General features: G+C 41.5%; 1 protein-coding gene across 1 annotated transcript in view; it reads right to left on the reverse strand.

Moving 5' to 3' along the window:
- The window catches only part of LOC138165006 (cytochrome P450 4X1-like), a 36,790-nt gene extending 15,135 nt beyond the window's left edge, over positions 1–21,655 (reverse strand). The window contains exons 1-4 of the mRNA XM_069093054.1: positions 21,392–21,655; positions 16,742–16,883; positions 11,382–11,426; positions 4,389–4,516 (exon numbers count right to left, since the gene is read on the reverse strand). Coding sequence (XP_068949155.1) covers positions 4,389–4,516; positions 11,382–11,426; positions 16,742–16,883; positions 21,392–21,583 — 507 coding nt within the window. The 5' untranslated portion in view covers positions 21,584–21,655. The remainder of the gene's footprint in view (positions 1–4,388; positions 4,517–11,381; positions 11,427–16,741; positions 16,884–21,391) is intronic.
- Between the last annotated feature and the right edge of the window lie 498 nt (positions 21,656–22,153).

Below are 22,153 nucleotides of genomic sequence, written 5' to 3' on the forward strand. Positions count from 1 at the left end.
ATACAGAAATGTTAACATTGATGGGGGCTGGTATAGTGGAAGGAATGCTACACCTGAAGTCAGAAAGATCAGGGTTTAAATCCATTCTCTCATACTTCATGACTGTTTTGCCCGGGCCAGACATTTAATCCCTCTCAATTATTATTACTACTGACCAATGACCCAACAATGCAGGACGACATAAACAGAGGAATTAGGCTTTTTACATTGGATGATGTCTACAATCCCTGCAGGGTCTGACATTCTTTAATCCAATGAAACAATGAATATATACTATTAGTATTAGTGCTAATCTCACTCTCCTCCTTTTCTTTTTGGATGGGGCTCAAATAGAAACGTTCCTTTGAGAAGTTATTATCCTACCATTATTCTTTTACATTTAACATTCAACAAAGAATTGCACAGGTGAACAAAGCATTGGAGTCAATACTTATGGAGCATATTTATACTTGCTACATTCCAGGTTTTCAGAGAAGTTAGTTTCCTCTACCTCTCTTGATTTAACACATTGTTATGTGAAAAGTACTTCAGTCTTCTGTTTCAGGTTGGATACAACTTGGGTTGGAATCTGAGGGGGTTGTCAGCAGCAACATCAAAATCATTAACCTTACAGAGAACCATTTTTCTCTTGTGTGAAAGAGTTCAGATAGAAATGATCTTGGGACAAACCACTATCTTCCTGTTACTGTTTTGTAATTAACATCTTATGGGCTATTGCAAAGTTGGAAAAAATCACTATTGCCTGTAGCTGAATAAAACTTTTGGGATATAGGTTTATATTTTGTAGGCTCCAAGGGCATTTTTAGTACATCTCTAGGGCCGGGAAAAGAAAAAGGAAAACACCTCACCTCTTCCCCCCATGCTTTTTATTTATTCTGCTGGGTTACAGCATCTTCACCGTCATTTTCATCATTTCATTCCCATCTTTTCTAACGGGACTCAGAGCAAAACAATCCTGGGACAAGTTACTCTTTTATTATTATTTTGCACTTAGTGTTCTATGAACAACTACACAGATGAAGGGAATAACAGCTTTGTGTCATTCATGAAAAGTTTGAGTCCTCAGGCATCCACAACACAACTTTAGTAGCAGACAGAGCAATGAGGGTGATAGAGATCTCACGTTATTCCCATGTGCTTGGGTCTACTTACTTTCTGTCTACTTAGAAGCATTTTATTCCATGTAGCTAGGAGATTATGAGTATTCTGAATGGCGGTGCATCTATTAAAAATGGTGTTCTTACATTTTGATAGATCAAAATGATGGTGGCACAGGGGATATAGTGCTGGGCCTGGAGTCAGGAAGACCTGAGTTCTCATCTAACCTCAGACTCTTACTAACTGTGTGACTAAGGACAAGTCACATAACATCTATTTGCCTCCTGTAAAATGGGATAATAACTGTACCTACCTCCCAGGGTTTTTGGGAGAGCCAAATAAGATAGATTAATAAATAAGATCATTAAATAAATTAATTAACAAATAAGATAAAGTACTTAATGCAGTGTCTGGAACATTTTGTTGTTGTTGAGTTGTTTTTCAGTCATGTCTGACTCTTCATACTTCCATTTGGAGTTTTCTTGGCAAAGATACTGAAGTGGTTTGTCATTTCCTTCTCCCACCCATTTTTAAAGATCACGGAACTGAGGTAAAAAGGGTTAAGTCCTCGACCAGGGTCATATAGCTAGTAAATATCTGGGTCCAGATTTGAACTCACAAAGATGAATCTTCCTGACTCAAGGCCAGGTATTCTATCCATTGTGCCACATTGGCACAGAGTAAGGCTTTTTAAATGTTAGCTATTATTATTAGCTAGCTAGTTATGCCATATTTACAATTGTGGCCAAGAGCTTGATCTGACTGAGTTGAAAAAACTGGATTTGACAGTCTGGTTCTGGTAAAATTTACTGATTGGGTTCCCCAACATATTTTGAGGTCTCTATTTTCAGTTTGGAGATTCATTATCTACCAGTCTATGAAAGAGAGTCAATTATTGAAACATAATGCTACTCCTCAGGATCTGTTAGGTATTTGGTAGCCACTAAATTTTTACAAGCTACAGTGATGTGTTGCATAGCAGTCATCATTTCCTTACATCATTTACCCTGATCACTATGTCCAATCTTCTAGTGGTCAAGGTCTGTCCAGAGTTGCTTTCATAAACTTCTCCATCTCTACACACAAGTTTACATGACCTAATAATTTGTTTAATGCTTATTTATCTACAAATTGGCTGAGTTCCTGCGGATGCTGCACATGAATTTTCTCTTGGATCTTACTTGTTTAACTCCATTCAGAGACAAAAATCCTTTCTGTTATATTTGAAAAATCCAATGGTACCTTGTTATCTTCAGTTTCTACTACTGTTTGGTGAACTGATGTCTGCTTTTTTCAAAGGTGTTTGTGTAGGTTTTTGACTTATTTGCTGTGAGCATTCAAAATATTTATATAAATCCTTCTTTCTCCTTTTTGATGAGGAAGGGTTTAGTTTCTGTAGTTGCCTTAGGTTGATGGGTCCTGTGTTTCATTAACATTGCATTGAGTTTTAAAAATATTCTTTTCAAATCTGTTATGAAGCATTTTATAATTTTAAATCTGTACATTGACTAGCATTCTGTAGTTCTAATTGTTTTAAGTGGATTTACCTCCATTCTACTTTGATTTCAGGATGCCACTAAGTCTCTTAACACATTCATCACTAGGTTTATGTTTGATATATTGGTTTCATATTTCTTGCTAGAGAAGACCAAAGTACTTGTGGGTATTAGTTTCATCAATTAGTTCAATCTGACCTTTGGATTCAAGCTCCAAGCCTTTAGTTTCTCTCTTTTCTTGATACACATTATGAAATTCACACTTGTAAAATTCCAATGACATTTCAAAATCATTGAAGAAAGATTCCATGAAAAGAAGGAATTTTTTTTTAGTATACCCATAAGGCTTGATGTTATCCATGTCAATCAAGTGATTAATAAGCTGTTTTAGTTTCATTCTTTCTTTAACTTGATAGTCAAATTTATTTCTCTTTAGGAGAGATGATACCATATGGATTTAAACCAAAGTAGAACCATAATAAGTATAAGCTGTCTCCCTGATACTATTGTGTTCATAGCATATTTAAAATAAAGAACAATTTTATAAGTGGGCATCAAATACTCTCACATTTTCACTATATCTGGGTCTATTTTATTATTTTCAGAACATAGATAAGCCAAAAGTGAGAAGCTGAGCTAACAGCTTTTCAGTAGTAAAAAAAAAAAAACACTAGCATAAATATCATGGCGTATTTAGACAGCTTGTTCAATAATTGCCAAATTGATACCAAGTTAGTCTTTATATCCAGTGGACTTTTTGCACACCACTTTCACTTCTTAGTCAATATATTGTTTTCTTCCAAGTGTTTACAGATTTTTTTTAATGATCTAAGCTATGAATACTCTGTATAAATGACATGAACATTTAATTTGCCAATTTGGAAGAGTCACTGGTATTCTCATCTTTTGGTAATAAACATACAATATCATTGTTTTTTTTTAAAGGTAGGATAAGACTTATTATTATGATTATTTCATTACTATTCTCAGGTCTATTTTCTAAGATCTCTCCTAGCTTGACATTTTATGATTTCTAAGTTTCTCTAGGAAGTTAAAATGATATAATGCCTTTAATATGCTTATGTAAATTAGTCTCCTCAGACTGTTACCCTCCTAACACTTAATTCCATTCAGCTGTGTAACAGTCAGGACTTCAGGGGAGGATAGGACAAGTCATTGCAAAACTTTAGATTGCCTGGATGAGGAAGAGAGGGACTGAGCATAGTGTGAGAGAATTGGGTGCTGAGGGGGACTTACTAGGAGGCAAGAAGAGAGTGAAGAGGAGGAGGAAGAAGAAGAGGGCCATTTTTTAAGCTTTTTTGAGCTAGGCATGGACTTGCACCAAGGTGGGGGAAGGCATATTAAGGAGGCATCATGACACAGCAGAGAGAGTTGAAGCTAGAGAACCTCAGTTCAAATTCTTGACCCATCATTTATTAGCTATGTGATAATAGGCAAGCAACTAAAGCTGTCTGAGCCTCAGTTTGCTCATCTGCAAAATGGGTATAATGTCTGTAGCATCTATCTCACAGAGTTGTAGTGAGATAATATATTTAGAGCCGTTTTCAAATGACAAAGCCCCATATCAATCAGAGACACATAAATTCAGAATTGTTAGAGACCTTTGAAGCCATCTAAAAAATTTCCTTGGTTCCTCCCATTCCTGTATACCACAAAGTTCCCAGCACAGTGCTTGGCACAGAAAAAGATGCTTATATTATCTATGGTGGCTGGTTCTGTTTCTTGATGGGTACCCAAAAACTCTTAGGGTCCCTGGGCTATCTATTCTCTCACCAGCATCCTGCAGACAGAGTCATTCATCACATGAATATAGGGCTTCAGAATGCTGAAGTGGAAGGCAGGGGTCAGCAGATGGCGATGTTGGTACCACTTCTTTCCCTCTAGGCTTAGCAGTCCTCTTCCTTAAGAGATCACAAAGACAAAAAATAACCTCAGATTGTGTCATTTTATAAGATGATGAAGGAGATATTCATGTGGCACCATAGAAAGAGTGCTGGTCTCAGAGGAGATAGGCTAGAGTGTTGGCTCTGATGTCTCTCAATTGTGTAACCATGGGCAAATTACTTAACCTAGCTGAGCCTTGGTTCCCATAACTATAAAATGGGGATAAAAATTATACTATTCTATACATAGTGGTCATAAGGGAAATGATTTATAAAACACTATAAAAATGGCAACTATCATTTTTGTTAATAAAGTAGCATATTTATTTGATGTTTTGATATTTGCAAAGAATTTTACATGAATCGTTGCATTATTTTCATGCGGATGTGATTCTAGGCTCTGGAAGGCTCTGTTAGGGGAACATAAACTGAGGCAGGTTTTACCAAGCTGGTAAGATTTCCCTAATTGGCTACTTTTCTGGATTTCATGATCTCCAGAAACTCATCATCCTACAAAACCAATTTTGTAGCTCACACCTCCTCAGATAATTTTCTGTTTGAAAGACTTCATCATGCTTCTCCAGGTTACCTTCCCTTCTCCACCTGCGTTTCAGATTCTTTTTATATATCATTTCCCCAATTAGAGAGTAAGCTCCTTGAGGGCAGGGACTGTCTTATGACTTGCCTTGTATCCTCAATGCTTAGCACAGTGCCTGGTATGTAGTATGTACTCAACAAATGTTTATTGACTTACTCCACGACCTACTGAATGCTTGTAGTCCCACGATTTGCCTTGATTTCTGAGAATATCCTCAATTTACTGGCTCCAAGGAATGAGTTTATCAATCATAGTAATGTCCAGAGGCTTTCTCCTAACACACAGAGAAGCTGCTCTCTGAATTTGAGGAGGCAATAGCCATACCACTGAATTCGCACGTTGTCAAAGTGCCAGGGAAACTGTCGATTTATCAAGACAGCTGACGTGTGGCTATTTCTGTCAAAAGGGCAAAGCTACATTCAGAATTATTCATGAGTGAATGACTTAAAAGCCTTGGGCCCAACTTAGTATATTTCCCTGGGGCAGCTAGGTGGCTCTGTGGATAGAGATTAGGCCTGGAGTTAAGAAGACTCATATTCATGAGTTCAAATCCAACCTCAGACACTTAGTAGCTGTGTAATCCCAAGCAAATCACATAACCCTATTTGTCTCAGTTTCCTCATCTATAAAATGAGCTGAAGGAGGAAATGGTAAACTGTTCCAATATCTTCACCAAGAAAACCCCAAATGGAATCGTGAAGAATCAGATATGACTGAAAAAACAACTGCCCATCTAAAAGTATATTTCTCTTAGTCTATGGGCATGTCTGCTAATTAGCAATAGCTAAATGATCACAAGTCCTACTGTGAGACCTGATTGATGAGCCACTCTCACTTCTTGATCCTTCCATATTGACTCCCCTTTCCTTCTTAATTCAATGCTGCCAAGAACAGCATTCTTTCTTAGACTCATGCAAAGTTTAGAGTCTCTCCTGTTATGGGGGGGTACACCCTATATCCCATTGCCTTGTTTATACTACATATAAAAACGATATTAGGAGAGCACTTTAGTGAGAAGTCTTGTAACTCAATTGAACGAGAATCCTTAAAAGTCTTTCTATATGTCTAAAATGATGCCATACACTGAAATAATTTACATCATTCTTTAATCAGTTTCAAATCCATTCCCAAGGCCACTCACTCCTGGTGAGCCTATAAAGTACTCCTCCCTGATAATGGATCATATATATTATGGATATAGATAATATTATATATAATATGGATTATATAATAAAGGGTAATGATCAAATGAAGAGAAGGAAAAAAATCTTTGACCAAATTAAATGATAGAAATGTCTCTTGGGTTCAGCTTTGGCTAGGTGGGAAGGAGAATCCTTGGAAATAAAAATAAGATTCAGCAGTTTTAGGAAAATGACTCTCTAGGGCACACCCAAACAGTTTAAGTGACTATTGTTCTGAGATTATTACCTAAACTCTGAACCTTTGCTTAAGATTGATACCGGGGAACAGAGCAGGACTGGTCCAGAGAATACCTCCCCCAGGACATGGCCATAGGAGGGAAGGAAATGCATATTTGATAGTTCCCTGTTTTAACTATTTTGTTGTTGCTCATTTCACATTTCTACTTTTGGAAGAAGTAAGTGCTGCCAACCCTTTTATATGTCAATGTCCTATGGAAAAACCACTCACCCTTGCCTTGTTATAGCCCTGAACTTCAAGGTTCATGAAGAGTATTTGACAAAATAACAAAGTTGGGAGGCAGGAAGGGTAAGGGTTATTATCCTCATTTTACAAAATGAAGAGACTGAGGCTCAGGGGTTGTAAGTGCTGAGCTTGGGGGAAAAAATGAAAATAAGTAATAACAACAATAACAAAAACCCTGCTCTCCTACCTCCAGACCCAATACTTTTTCCACCACCATCACCATGAGATGCCTCACTTGAATAGCTGCTATACATTCTCCAGGTGGATTGAAATCTTGTCTCTCCAATCAGACTGTAAATCTATGTCAGGTGACTTTAATTTGTATTCCCTCCCAACCCCCCCCCCCCCCCCCAATCACTTAGCACAGTGCCTGATACCACTATTTCCTTGGGCCACAGGAATGAAAGCATGACTTTGGTGATTGATAGTTGGCCTTCTTAGTTTTACAGAGAGGGAAGCTGAGGCATAGAGAAGGGTTGGGTATCAAACAAGGTCACCCTTGTGATTAGTAGAAGAAACAGCAGTCAAGCTCAGGTTTCCTGCCTCCTTGGACCTTGTTTCATGTACCCCAGAAGGCCCAACAGAACATGTCTAATCCTTCTTCATGGTCACCCTTCACATACAAAGACAGCTACTTCTATCCTTTGGATGGCATCTTTCTAGAGGCAAAAAGGAAATTCAGAGTTTTGTCTAAAAGAGGCTGCTTCTTCTTGCTCTTTCTATCCTAGAGAAAATAGAGATCCCAATGGCATTGGGCAAAGGACTTATTTGACCACACTCAATAATGAGGTCAGCATGTGCTTTGGCATGTTTTCTAGGGAGACTTTACCTAAAGATGATTAAGTTATTTAAGCCTCTGAAAAAGCCACGGGAAGTGCCTGGAAGAATTGAAAACTGAGAAGAAGGATGCTTATTGGCTGGTGTGAGAAAGAAGGCAGCAATGTGAGTCAGATGTGTGAGCTACAGAATCTTCAAAGAGATGTTGGTAGAAGGAAAAATAGGTCCCTCTGAATTGGAAACCAAGGCTAGCAAAAAGGAGACATGTTTGAGAGGATTGAGGATGAGAGGACCATTGATGGATGTCTTAGATCCTCACCCCCACTAAAAACTAAAGTTTGTATGTGACTTTCTCTTGGTCTGTACTAGTAGCATTAGAGAATTGATTACCATATTTTTCTTTTGCCTTGGCTGAACTCCATGCCTGCAATGTTCTCTCTCCTTATCTCTGCCTCTGACTTCCTTTAAGACTCATTTCAAACACCTCTTTCTTCAATAAACCTTTTCAAGGTAGGGAGGAAGAGTCAAGATGGCAGAATACAGGCCGGACCACAGCTAAACTCTCCCAACATTCTACTCCAAATAACTTTAACAACTCAAATCAAATTTTGGAGTGGGGGAGCCAACAAAAAGTCAGAGGAGACATTTTTACCCAGTTGGAGATAACTTATGTCCATAGGAGAGGTCTTTGACATCAGGGTGGGCACAGACCTGGAACATGGCAGGAGTGTGAGTGGTGGCCTTGGTGGGGGCAAATATAGCAGCTACATGAGCAGCTTTGGGAGCTCTCAGCCCAGAGACGATAAAAGCATTGAGTAACTTGTCAGAAAGATATTACAAGGGACTCTCTGCTGGCACTGGTGAAGTTGGCACTGATTGGCAACTCTATTGCCCATAAGCAGTTCTGGATGGTGAGGAGTGCTTGTGGTCAGTCATAAGAGAGCAGGGTGTCTCATCATAGTTCCAGGACCAAGAGCAGCACTAATACTTGTGGCTGCAAGGGAGCAGGGGACCTTCCTGGGTAAAGACTAGAGCACAGAGCAGGAGAGCACTGACCACAGCTCTCCTGGAACAACAATACCTTGGAAGCAGACCCCCAGAACTAGAGGTGCTAAAAACAGCAGCACTAAAAGCCTGAAGCTGTGTATAGTATCCTGAGGGTGAGCAGAGTCCAACTTTGACATAAAATTCAAAATGAAGAAATAGGAAAATGAGCAAACAACAGCAACAAAACATTGGCATTAAAAAGCTACTACAGTGGCAGAGGAGACCCAGACATAAACTTAAATGACCACAATGTGAAAAAAAAACTACAAGCAAAGCCTCAAAGAAAAATGCTATTTGGACCCAAGCCCAAAAACTTCCTGGAAGAATTTAAAAAAGAGGTAAGAGTGGTAGAGGAAAAATTGGTAAAAGAAATTAGAGTGATGAAAGAAAATTATGAAAAGATAATTACCAGCTTGGTAAAAGATGCACAAAAAGCACTGAAGAAAATATCATCTCAAAAACAGAAATGCAAAGTTAGTGATCATAACTGTGAATGTGAATGAGATGAGAACCCATGGAGGTATAAAAGTTTACTGAAGAAAACAATTCCTTAAAAATTAGAATTTGGCAAGTGGAAGCTAATGAGTCCAGAAGACTCCAAAAACCAATGAAACGAAGTCAAAAGAATGAAAAAAATAGAAGAAAATGTAGAATATCTTGGAAAAACAACTGACATGGAAAATAGATCAAGGGAAGATAACTCAAGAGTTATTAGACTAGGGGGCAGATAGGTGGCGGCCAGGTGGCACAGTGAGTAAAGCTCTGGCCCTGGAATCAGGACGAGCCAGGTTCGGTTCCAGCCTCAGACACTTAACACAAAAAAACTAGCCTTGTAACCTTGGGCAAATTACTTAACCCCAACTGCCTTCCAAAAGGCAAAAAAAAAAAGAATTATTAGACTACCAAAAAGTCACGATAAAAAAAGGAACCTAGACATCTTTCAAGAGACTATCAAGGAAAACTGCCCTAAAAGTCTAGAATCGGAGGGTAAAATAGACATCGAAAAATCTATCACCTCCTGAAAGAGATTCCAAAATGAAAACTCCCAGGAATATTATAACCAAGTCCCAGAGCTCCCAGGTCAATGAGAATATATTGCATGCAGCCAAAAAACAATTCAAATATCAGTAAGCCACAGTCAGTCACACAAGATTTAGGAGTGTCCACTTTAAAGGAGTGGATGGCTTAGAATATGATATTCTGGAGGGCAAAGAAGCTAGGATTACAATCAAGAATAATCTACTTAGCAAAACTGAGTATAATCCTTCAGGAAAAAAATGAATTAAATGAAATAGAGGACTTCTAAGTATTCCTGGTGGAAAAAAACAGAGCTGAATAGAAAATTTAACATTCAAGCAGAAGACTCAAGAGGATCATAAAAAGGTAAACATAAAAGACTAATCAAAAAAGACTCAATAAAGTTAAACTGTTTACATTCCTATATGGGAAGATGATACATATAACTCCTAAGAACTTTTTCATTTTTAGGGTAGCTAAAAGAAATTTGCATAGACAGAGGGTATGGATGTGAGTTGATTATATTGGCATGATCTCCAATAAAAAGAATGTAGGAGTGAAAAAGAGGTATGCTTGGGAGAATGGGAAGGAAAATAGAATGGGAAAAATTTTCTTACATAAAGGTGTGCAAAGAAGAGCTTCTATAATGAAAGGGAAAATGGGTGGGGATGGCAGGCAATACCTGAACCTCACTTTCTTTGGAATTGATTTCAAGGAAGAATATGTATACACACTCAGCTGGAAATAGAAACCTATTATATCACAGGGAAGTAGATGGGGAGGGGAGAAGAGATGGGGAGGCAGGAATGATAAGAGTGAGGGCAGACTGAGGAAGGTGATAGTTGGAAGGAAGACAGACTTTTGAGTAGAAACAGGATAAAAAGAGAAAGAGGATAAAGAGAAGGAAAATGTGATGGAGGGAAATGCAAAGTTAGTGATTGTAACTGTGAATGTGAATGAGAACCCATGGAATGGAAGCAGAGAGTAGAATAGATTGGAAACCAGAATTCAACAATATGTTGTGTATAAGAGACACACCTGAGACAAAAAGATACACACAGAGTTGAAATGAAGGGCTGGAGGAGAGTCTGTTGTGCTTCAGTGGAAATGAAGAGGGCAGGGATAGCAATCATGCTCTCACATCAAAAACCAAATTAGACCTAATTGCAAGAAACAATCAGGGAAACAACATTTTGCTAAAAGGTGCCATAGACAATGAAGTAATATCAAAAAATTTATGGCAAGTTTCTCTGATAATGGCTTCATTTCTCAAATATATAAGGAATTGAGTCAAAATTATAAAAATAAAAGCCATTCCCCAATTGATAAATGGTTAAAAGATATGAGTAGGTAGTTTTCATAAGAATAAATCAAAAGTATCTATAGTCATATGAAAAAAAATGCCACATCCCTCTGTTGATTCATATTCTAATTGCGGTCTACCAAAACCTCTACAGATTGTTTAATAGGAATGGACTTGTAGCCACTCCTCTCTCCCCTTTTTAAACTTGTAAACTTTCTTAATCTCAAGTGCAATAGTTCAACTCTACATTGATCTATTAAATTTCATCTTTACACTTGGTTTCTTGATCCTACTAACTCTGCTGATCTCCTTGAAATGACTTTGGATTTGCTCTTTATATGTTGTGTACTAGTTCATCTGTGTGCATCCTTTTTTTTTTCTCCCTGATGTGGTGTGAGCTCCTTGTCACTAGGGATTTTTTTTCCTTATTATACTCAACTCTCACTGAGAATACCAAGTTAATCATAGGTACTTACCAACCCAGGGGACAATAAACTTGTACCCAAGTTGTATTTTGGGATCTGTAAAGTCAAGCACAGAAGAGAAAAGGGCTGCATTAGATGGAAATAGTGTCTAAAACCAGAGCAGATTTGTGGGCATCTGCATTTTGCTTGGGGTTAATACGCATGTAACGTCAAACAGAAATTAACATTCCCCAGGACACTGGGTTCATAGTCCCTAGGAAAATGCAGCTGTTGTTGTAGAGAACCAACAGCCAGATAATGCAAAATTACAAAAGCAGGTCTTTAAGTTGTTCATTATTCCCCACAAGGTGGCCAGGAACACTCTGGACTGAAGTGCTTCCTATAAGGCTCAAACCCCAGAGGACTTGTTGTATCAACTACAGCATTGGGTTTGGAGGCAGAAGACCTAAGGAGGTATCCTGGCTCTGTCACTTATTTCCTGGGGGGAAGGGGGTAAATGATGCCATTAGTGATCTCATCGTTACAAAATTACCCATATATCTGAGGACAAAATCCTGCCTTGAAAGTCACTTGAAATGAATGGGGATGAGCATGTTAATAGCAATACAAACAGGTCAGGGAAGGATAATGAATGCCTGCACAGAACCTGGAAAATAAACATTTGCCATGTGACCAGTAGGGGATGCAAGCTGGCTGCCACCAGCAGATCTAGGACCTTTGAATCTCAGAGTTGGAAGGAAACAAAGTTGGCAGCTTGTCCCACTTTCCAGCCCACATAGCTGTGTTCTACAAGACACTGACATGGAACTGAATCTTCTAGTGCCTCACAACACAAATAGACCACTCCTCGGGACCATTCTTTGCCCTTTGCTCTGACTTCATGCTCTCCAGGTCTCCTTCTGATAGGGACATTTGGCTTTTTAATTATCTTCCTGGCAGGAAGGTGTATTCTTGAGATAAAGAACATGAGTATTTCATGAAAACTATAAGAATGTAGGACCATGGGATTATAGAGCTATAGAGAACTTCAGAGGTCATGCAATTTAACTCCTCATTTTATGGTTGATGGAATCAAAAGGTTAGGTGACTTACCTAATGTTATACAGTCAATAAGTGACTTGTCACTGACATTATATACATTCCTGAGTACCTAAGGATTGAATTATCATCTCTATGATGACTCACATATCTGTAAATCTAGCCCATCTCTTTCCTGAGCTTCAGCATGGTATCACTAACCATCTATTGGACGTTTCAGACTCAGTATGTCTAAGACCTTTACCCCCAAACCACCCCTTTACTAACCTTCTCTACTTCGATTGAGGGCACCACCATTTTTCTGGTCTTCCAGGTTTATACTGTTGTCTTCAATCCCTCATTCTCGCTTACCTCTTCCCCTCATATTCAATTATTTGTCATATCTTGCTCTTTCTACTCCCATCTCTTGAATGCAACACTTTCTTTTTACTGACATAATTGCCACCTTAGTTCAGTCAATCAATAAGCATTTTTAAGCACCTACTATGTGTCAGGCACTGTGCTGGCAATACAAAGAAGGTAAAAGACAGTCTCTTCACCTCCTTGTAGACTATTGTGATGACCTCATTAATCTCCTTGTCACATGTCTTTCCCCACTCTCATCCATCTTCCACTATATCAGAATCCTATTTAGTAAATGTCACTGACTCCCTATTACCACTAGGAGTAAATATGAACCCAGCTGTAGTCTTTTAAAGACTTTCCCAATCTTACCCTAACATGACTGACTAACTAACTCTCTCTCTCTCACTGTCTCTATCTGTCTCTGTCTCTCTTCAGCCCAACTCTTTTCTTCATACATAGAAGTCCATATTTCATGGCTGTGCCCTTCCCCACACCCAGAAGGCTTCATGTCCTGTCTTCTTCCTAAGAGAATCTCTCCTTTCTTTCAAGAGGTAGAACATGCACAATATTGTACATGAAACCTTTCCTCATTGGCCCAGTGCTATCCCCCCCCCCCAAACTTTAATCGCCCTCTAGTTCCCAGACCCAAAGAATCCTCAACAAGTGGTCTCTCAGCCTCTATCTGAAGAATTCCAGGGAGGGTAATCCAGCTGCCTCTTGAGCAGCCCCTTCCAATGTGGGGCAGCTCTGATTGTTAGGGAAATTTTGTTTTGTTTTAAAATTGAGCCTAATTTTTCCTCTGCAATTTCTGCCCATTGTTCCTGGTTCTTTTCTCCTGGGTCATGCAGAACATCTCTAGTCAGCCTTTCAAATGCTAGAATGCAGGTATCCCACCCTCCCTTGGCCTTCTATTCCCCAGGCTGCACATGCCCAATTCCTTCAACTGATCTTCATGTGATATGGACTCAAGGCCCTCCCTATCCAGGCCCCCTTCTGCTGGACACTAAATTGTCCATATCCTTCTTATACTGTGGTGCTCAGGACTGACCACAGTACTTCAAATGAGGTCTGCCAGGGGCTGCATGCAGTGGGGCTATCTCCTCCCAATTCCCAACAGCTCTGCCGAACTGAATGACTTTTTCTCAGTCCTCACCCTCCTTGACCTCTCTGCAGCCTTTGGCATCGTTGGTCACCCTCTCCTCCTTGTTATCTGCCTGCTGCAGATCTCCCCCAACTCTATTTCATCCTTCACTCAGATGACAAATTGATTTTCTTAAATCAACGCCCCACCACAAAATTTCCCTATTCAATAAACTATGGAAGCCCCTAACACCTCCAGGACCAAAAATAAAACCTTGTTTGGTATTTTCTAAGCCCTTCATAGCTTGCCCACCCTTATCTTTCCAGTCATCTTATACCTTCCTCTTCCCCATGCATTCTTTGATCCAGTGACACTGGCCTCCTAACCCTTCCTTACACACAACGCTCTATCTCTCAGCTGAATTTTTACTGGGTGTCATCTATGCCTAGAATGACTTCCCTCCTCATCCATTCCTCCCAGTTTTCCTTTGGGTCCCAGCTAAAATCCCATCTTCTGTAAGAATAACAACAATGATGATAGCTCACATTAATGTGCCACGTGCTTTCTAATTATTGTCTCACCTGATCCTTACTGGGATTTTACACTTGAGGAAACTGAAGCAATTAAGTGACTTGCTCAAGGTCTTGTCTGAGGCTGGATTTGAGCTCAGGTCTTGCTCACTCCGGGTCCATTTCTCGATCCACTGAGCTGCTCAGCTGGCTATCTCGATCCCCCTTGAATCTGGCATTGTCTCTCTGTTGATGGTCCCTAACTCATCCCGTATATAGCTTGTTCACATGTGGTTGTTTTCACATTGTCTCCATCATTACACTGATTTCTGTGATAGCAGGGACTTTCCTTCTATTCCCAGCACTTAGCAGAGTGCCTGGCACACAGTATGTACATGTTCAATCAATGCTTGTGAACATGGTTTGACATTGTTTAAGAATTGACTTTTGGGCAGCTTGGTGGCGCCATAGTGCATAGTACTGTGCCTCGAGTCAGGAGACTCATCTTCCAGAGTTCAAGCTTGTCCCCAGGTACTCACTAGCGGTGTGACCCTGGGCAAGTCACTTCACCCTGTTTGCCTCAGTTTCCTCATCTATAAAATGAGCTGGGAAGAAAATGGTAAACCACTCAAATATCTACGCCAAGAAAACCCCAAGAGGGGTCACAAAGAGTTGGACACAATTGAAAAACAATTTAACAAGAAAAAGAAAAACTTTCTCTAGCTCATTTTATACATGAGGAAACTGAGCAGGGGGGTGATGAGCTCCAGGGAACTTCTTGATATAAGGAAAAGCTTGCTAAAAATCGGAACTCTATCACAAAGTAGAGTGGAAGGCCTTATAAGGTCTGCAGGCAAAGACTGGATCACCACTTGTTGAGCACAGTGGATACAGGGATGAACCAGGAGTCAGGAAGACCTGAATTCAAGTATGTTCTCAGACATTTGTTAGCTGTTTTATCCTGGGCAAGTCACTTAACTTCTGTCTGCCTCAGTTTCCTCAATTGTAAAATGGGGGTAATAACAGCACCTACCTCTTGGGGTTGTTGTGAGGATCAAATGATAGTAAAGCACTTGGCACAGTGCCTGGCACACAATAGATGCTTAATAGTTGCTTACTCTGTTCCCCTTCCCCCTCATTTATTCAGCCCTCATCCTCTCTGTAGCCAATGGCTCTGCCGATCACCTTCTCCTGCAGTATACTCTCTCCTCTCTAGCTTTTCTTGACGTTATTTTCTCTTAATTCTTCTCCACCTTTCTGACTGCTCCTCCTCAGTGTCCTTTGCTGCAGCATCATTCATATCATGCTTCTTTCTGTGGGTGTCCCCTGAGGAGCTGTCCCAGATCCTCTTCGCTTTTCTCTCTACATTGTCTTATTGAGCTATTGGGTCAGTTTCCATCGGTGTCAATTAACTCCTTATTAGATATGTTGAACTGAACATCCCCTATGCATCTCAAACTCAACGTGTCTAACACAAAACGCATTATTCCCCTCCCTCTCCAAAATAATCTCTTCCCTCTCTCAAAGTTTTCTATTTCTGTTGAGTATATTATTGTTCTTTCTGTGTCCTGGGTTTGAGACCTTGGAGTTATTGTTCACTCCTCAATCTTACTTGTTCCACATATAAAATCAATTGTTAAATCTTGCCATTTTGACCTTCATACTGTTTCTTGCATCTGTCCCCTTATCTCCACAACATAGCCATCACCCTCATTACCTCTTTCCTGGACTATAGAAACAGCCTCCAAATTGAGACTCCAAGTTAAGTCTCTCCCTACTCCAGGCCCTCTGACCCCCAGAGCAGCCAAAGTGATCATCTCAAAGTACAGGTATGACCATTCACTCTTTTGCTCAATAAGCTCCAGGGGCTCACTATCCCCTTTAGGATGAAATATAAACTTCTTTGTTGGCTATTCAAAGCTCTTTACAATCTGGCTTCCACTTACCCTACTAGTTTTATTACAGATTATCCCCCCTTACACACTCTAGGGTCCAATCAAGCTGGCATCCTAACTGTTCCTCATAGGCAACATTCCCATCTCCCATCTCCTGTCTCCTTGGCTATGTCCCTCATTTCTGGAATATACTCCTGTCTTACTCCCATCTCATAGAAGTCCTAGGTTCCTTCAAGACGAAGCTCAGGAAGCACTCTCCAAGTGAAGCCTTTCTTAATTCCCTGGCTGTTAGTTCCCACCCTCCCCAAATTATTATGAATCTATTTTGTACACACCTACACATGTATTAGTCCACATGTGTCTCCTCCATTAGAATGTAAACTCCTTGAGGGCAGGGACTGTTCACCTTTGTCTTTGTGTCCCCTGATCCTGGCACACACTGGGCACTTCCTAAAATACTTGCTAATTGATCATGGACTAGACAACCTCTCCCATCCTCTCCAGGTCTGACAGTTACCATTGGGCCACTCTGAGCATCCTTACCTCTTCGGTTCAGAAGAATTTTCGCATACTCTGGGTCATAGATATTTAAAAGCACCTGAAAGGCCCCAACCCAGCGAGGGAAAGCACAGGGGTATTTTTCTGCCAAAACATTGAACTGCTGTAGTTCTTTTTCCAGGTAAAACTGCAATGAGATAAAAAAAAAGGTGAGTTTTGGCAGTCAGCCCAAGAAAAACTTCTCCTCACCTGTTTCCAACCCCTTCTCCTCTAACCTCCCAGCCTTTGAGAAGCTCAGATGATCTCAGGGAATTTTAGTAGGGAGATATGAGCATAGATTCTGAACTGTAGCAGTGGAAGGGACCTGCAGTCCCTCCTCTAGCCCACACCTGGGCAAGAATCCTTTCCACTTGGATCAGTGACCAGCCAGGCCTCCCCACCCCACCTGCCCCGAAGATCTGGAGCAGTTGGAAATGCAAATTCAAGTCCTGTTTCTCCAAATATTTGCATATCAAATGCAGGAGATCCAAAATAATTTTCTCCAAAACCCATCTCTTTACCAATCATCTGCCAAGACTTGTCACATTTCTCCCATTCAGCCCTGTCTCTCTACTTGTACAGCCTTTACTGCAGTCCAGGTCCTTATCACCTTTAACCAAGATGGCTGAAACAGCTTCGTAATTGACCTCCCAAGTCCCAGTCACTTCTCTTTCCAATCCATTCCACGTAGATCTGAGGAAGGAGGTAGCATGTGCTGAGCAAATTGAACCATCTTGACCACCATTTCCCCTTGAACCCTCATGGAGACCTTGAATTCAAGAGCCTAGGGAATAGCATTATCCCCCAAACCACCAGACCTGCTTTCATCCTGGCTCCCACAACCATCATTGAGGAGAGAAATCATCACGAAGGGACTCATCTCCCTCACCATTCCCATCAATTACTGCTGACTAGTTGCTACCAATAGAAAGATAGGTACAGGAACCCCAAGAGTGGCAGCACCTCCCAGACAACCTGTCCTGCCCCCAGTTCAGCCATTATCCAGGGAAGCAACTTGTATAAAATGAAGAGGCAGTCATCCCCATCAGCTGCCACATAGAGGACAGGCAAGCCAACTGAGCTGAAGCAATAAGGCACTATGAGCTATAATCTTAGAATTAAAATCATTCAACCCTTCACTTTAGAGGGGATAGCAAGACCTAAATAAAGGAAGAGACATAACTAAGGCTACACATGCAAGCTGTATAAATGATTCAAAGCTGGCTCTGAGGTTATGAGTCTGGGGGACTGAAAAGAAGAAGGTGGTATACATAGAAACAGGGCTGTTCAAAAGGAAGGAGAGAGATGTGTACAGAACATCTGGACCTTGGTTTAGAGTGTTGATGGGCCATCCCAAGAGTGATGTCTAGCAAACACCTGGAAATGGAGGACTGGTGCTCAGAAGGGAGATCAGGTCTGAAAATACAGATAATGTCATCAAGCTGACATTTGAAGCCATGCGATTGGAGATATCCAAGAGAGGGACTATGGACAAGTAAGAAAAGGACAAGCAGTTTCCAGAGATGATCATTTAGGGGAAAGATGAGGAGATAGTGGTAGGGACAGGTGATCATGAAGAAGGAAAGTGATCACACAGGCATGGGAACCATAAGAAGGACAGTGTCCCAGAAGTTCAAGAGAGGAGCAGCCAGAGATGAACAAATGCTGTGGGGATTTCAAAGGGGAAGAGGACTGAGAAAGGTAATTGGAATTGATGAGAAAAAATGTCATTTATGACCTTGGGCAGGGTAAGAGCAGTAGGGACAGCAGCCTGACTGCGAGGGGTTGAGGAGTGACTGACTAGAGAGTGAACATAGGTAGCTGTAGATGTCTAGAAGGAATTTCTTAATAGAGAGACAAGACCACAAGGTCATTACGATTTTCATTTTTTTAAGGGTGGGATGATTACCTTGTCAGTAATAGGGAAGTTAGGAAGAGTTAAAGATTTAGGGGGAAGGATGATGAGACCAGTCCGGTCCCCGTCCCTACAGGATTTTATCATTGCCAAGACTCAAACAAAAATTGTCTGTTTTATTAACCTAGTAACAAGGAAAAAGATAAATTAAAAAAAATTTTTTTAAAAGCAATCAGGGTTAAGTAACTTGCTCAAGGTTATACGGCCAGTTATTTTGTGTGGGTGTTAAGTATCTGAGCCCAGAACCGAACTCAGGTCTCCTGACTCTGGGGCTGGCGCTTTTACTCACTGCGCCAACTGGCCACCCCCAAAAGATAAATTTTTAAGTACAGGAATGAACGAGGAGGATGAACTCCTAGTCATATATTAAATGGAAGACAATTTCTAAGATGGCATTTTGTCAAAAAAGGAAAGATACAAAGTCCATTTTTCTTGGCTTCCATTCCTTTAACATTGTCTCTTCAAACTTATACCATTCTTTCTTGTATAATACTTATTTGTGTGTATACAACCTCTTACCATTCCCCATTATATTTCAAGCTCCTTGAGGGTAGGATTTGTTTTCTGTTGAGATTTCCAGTTCACTTATTATGTCTTTGAACATTATATAGATGTAATAAAATTATAGAATTCAAAAAAGGACTGATGAAAATGTCAATGTTCTCCCAGAATCTCCATGAGAAGGCACTTGAGAGGCTATCTAGTCCCAAACATACCTGTACAAGACACCTTCTTTGATATTGCCAACAAGCCATCATCCAGTTGATAGCCAAAGATCTCCAGTGAGATAAAGCCCACCACTTGCTCAGGTAGTCCATTCTGCCTCTCTGGGGCCAGCCAGAACTATGCTGATCTTTATTCCACATCACAGTCCTTCAGATTATTGAAGACAGCTATCATGTCTCCTGTGTCTTCTCTTTTGTAGGTTAAACATTTCAGTTTCCTAAATGGAGCCTCGTGGTCTTTCATTATATGAAACCAAGGACTTTTAGCATTCCAATTTTCCTCCTTTCTGGGAAAGATCACTTATTTGGAGGAAGTTAGTTGGTATTCTAGTGAATAGAGCATGGACCAGGACTCAGAAAGACCTTCATTTAAATGCCTCTTCAGACACTTACTAACCATGCAGTCTTGACAAGTCACTTAACCTCTGTCTGACTCAATTTTCCCATCCATAAAATAGGGATAATAATAATAGCAGCTACCCAGGGTTGTTGTAAGAATAAAATGTGATAATATTTGTAGAGTGCTTTGCCAATCTTAAAATATTACATACACACTATTACTATTATCATCATCATTAACAATACTCTGGCCAGAATTAGCTGAATAGATGAGCTCACCAAGGGAAGGACTGACTTCACCATTTCAAGGGCCTGTGGTTCACTCAGTGTGGGTGCATGGTCTTAGGACCTATACAGATCACATCCCTTCTTCTACAGTTCTACACAGTCTCCAAAAGCTGCCGAAAGATTTCTTAGTCTAGGTCAATCTGGTGATGTCTTTGGAAATTTAGTTCAGTTGGTCTTTGGGTGACTGCTCAACAGAATATACTTGGAGCCTTCCTGGTGAAGTACGACCTACTACAATCCATGCTCCACTTCCACAGCCCTGAAGAACTCAGGGTCATCTCCATGGCCCATGAGGTATCTTACGAATATTTCAGTGGAGAGAGGGGATGAGCCCCAGAACTGGGATTAGGGCTCATCGAAATGACTAAAGAGAGAATCAGACACGTGGAAATCATGCAGTCATAGTCTTAGGGCTCAGCAGATGAGATGGAGATGCTGAGGTCCTGAGGAAGTCACTGCCTAGCACAAAGGACACACAAATAGTAAGCCAGGGGAGGCAGAATCTGAACCCAGGTCATCTGACTACAAGTCAGCTGGTTTTTTTTCCCATGATGGTCACTGCTTGAATGTATGGGGGGGCGGGGAGTGTTGGAGAATCCCAAAAGCTGTGTGGATTTGAGAAGAGTGATAGAGAAGCTAAGAAAAAAAGGCCTCATTGTCAAGCCAAGTTTAAAGCATCAGTCTCCATACAGAGAAGTTTCACTGCAAGGTTTCTTCTTTATGCTGCCATGGGACTTGGAGACCACTGTATTAGCTTTTTTTCTGGCATTGTGACTATTGGAGATTGCAGTGATGTGTGTGTGTGTGTGTGTGTGTGTGTGTGTGTGTGTGCTCCCCAGCATATGTGTGATAGACCAAGCTTCTTGGGGACACTGATTGAGGCTGATCTAGACTTGGAATCTCCCACAATGCCCAGGATACAGTAGATGCTGCATGTTTGTTGACTTTAATTGGAAGAATGGGATCCTGATAGTAAAGCTCTGCATCTGGGGTCTGAGGACCTGGGCTTGAATTCTAGATTTGCCTGCAAAATTATTAGGCAAATGGGAGGCCAGACCCACAGAAGTAAAATGTACAGTCTGAATTTCAACCCAGGTCATCCATTGTTCTCTGTGTAGCATGCAGGAGCTGGGACAGCAAAGGGAAAGATCAATGTGAATGCTAGGAGGGTGAGAAGGAGGTCATTAATTGTCAGGCAGATTCTCACAGTGTCCCTAGAAAGGATCTGCATGTCGCTTTTATGGCCCTTCTCTATCCTCCAGCCTCCTATAGTGGGATACCCTCTCGGACCTGGAACCTGCCCTCAAGAGGGGCCAGGCCGACGGCAGCAGCCTCTTCCTCCCTCTGTCCCGGCCGGCCTCCCCGAGTCCCACCAGAGCCCCTGCTTACCTCTCTCTGGTTTCCGTAGAGCCAGTGCGTCGGGGGTCCTGGGAAGGGGCGCAAGGCTCGCAGCAGTCCCTGGCGCCGGAGGTACAGCTTGACCACCTGCAGCAGCAGCAGCGCGAGGGTGAATGTCAAGGCCAAGTGCAAGGGCCGAGCCCAGTGGGTCTGCAGCCAAGAAGGCGCCGCATCCGAGCCCATAGCTCCTGGTGCTCTCAGGATGCTCGGCTGGGAAGGCCAGGCGGCAGGTGTGACAGCTTCTTTGGTCGGAGCAGAGGTCCCCTCCCTCTCTCCCACCGAAAATCCCCGCCTCCTTCCCCCCACATATCCCCGCCCTTTCCCCACCCTGCATACCCAGCCTCCTCTCTGCACATCACAGTCCCTTTCCTTTACACCCCTTCCAATGGGTTCGCACTTCCTTCTATCCTTCCCTTCTCTCGCGTCATCGTCTGCCGGCGGTCGGCACCACCTCCCTCACGTTTCCCCCTCCCAATCTCTGCTTTGAAGGTGGTTAGGAAGGGCAAGGGGGAGACGAGGGCAAAGAGAGTTGGGGAGCGGGCCACCAAGGAAGGGAGGGGAAGCTCCAGGGAGGGCAGCCCAGTCCCACCACAGGGAAGAGGCAGGCGACCTGCCACAGTACCGGAATCTTTTAACACGTTTCCAGATCAGATCCTAGCCGGGCTGCGGGAAGGCAGGGAGGGGGGCGGGGAGATGTGGAGGGAGGGAAGAAGGAAGGAAGGAAGGAAGGAAGGAAGGAAGGAAGGAAGGAAG

This window comes from Petaurus breviceps, unplaced genomic scaffold, assembly GCF_028583685.1.
Source record: "Petaurus breviceps papuanus isolate PSGF00001 unplaced genomic scaffold, PetGlider_PUasm1.0 207, whole genome shotgun sequence".
NCBI lineage: Eukaryota > Metazoa > Chordata > Mammalia > Diprotodontia > Petauridae > Petaurus > Petaurus breviceps.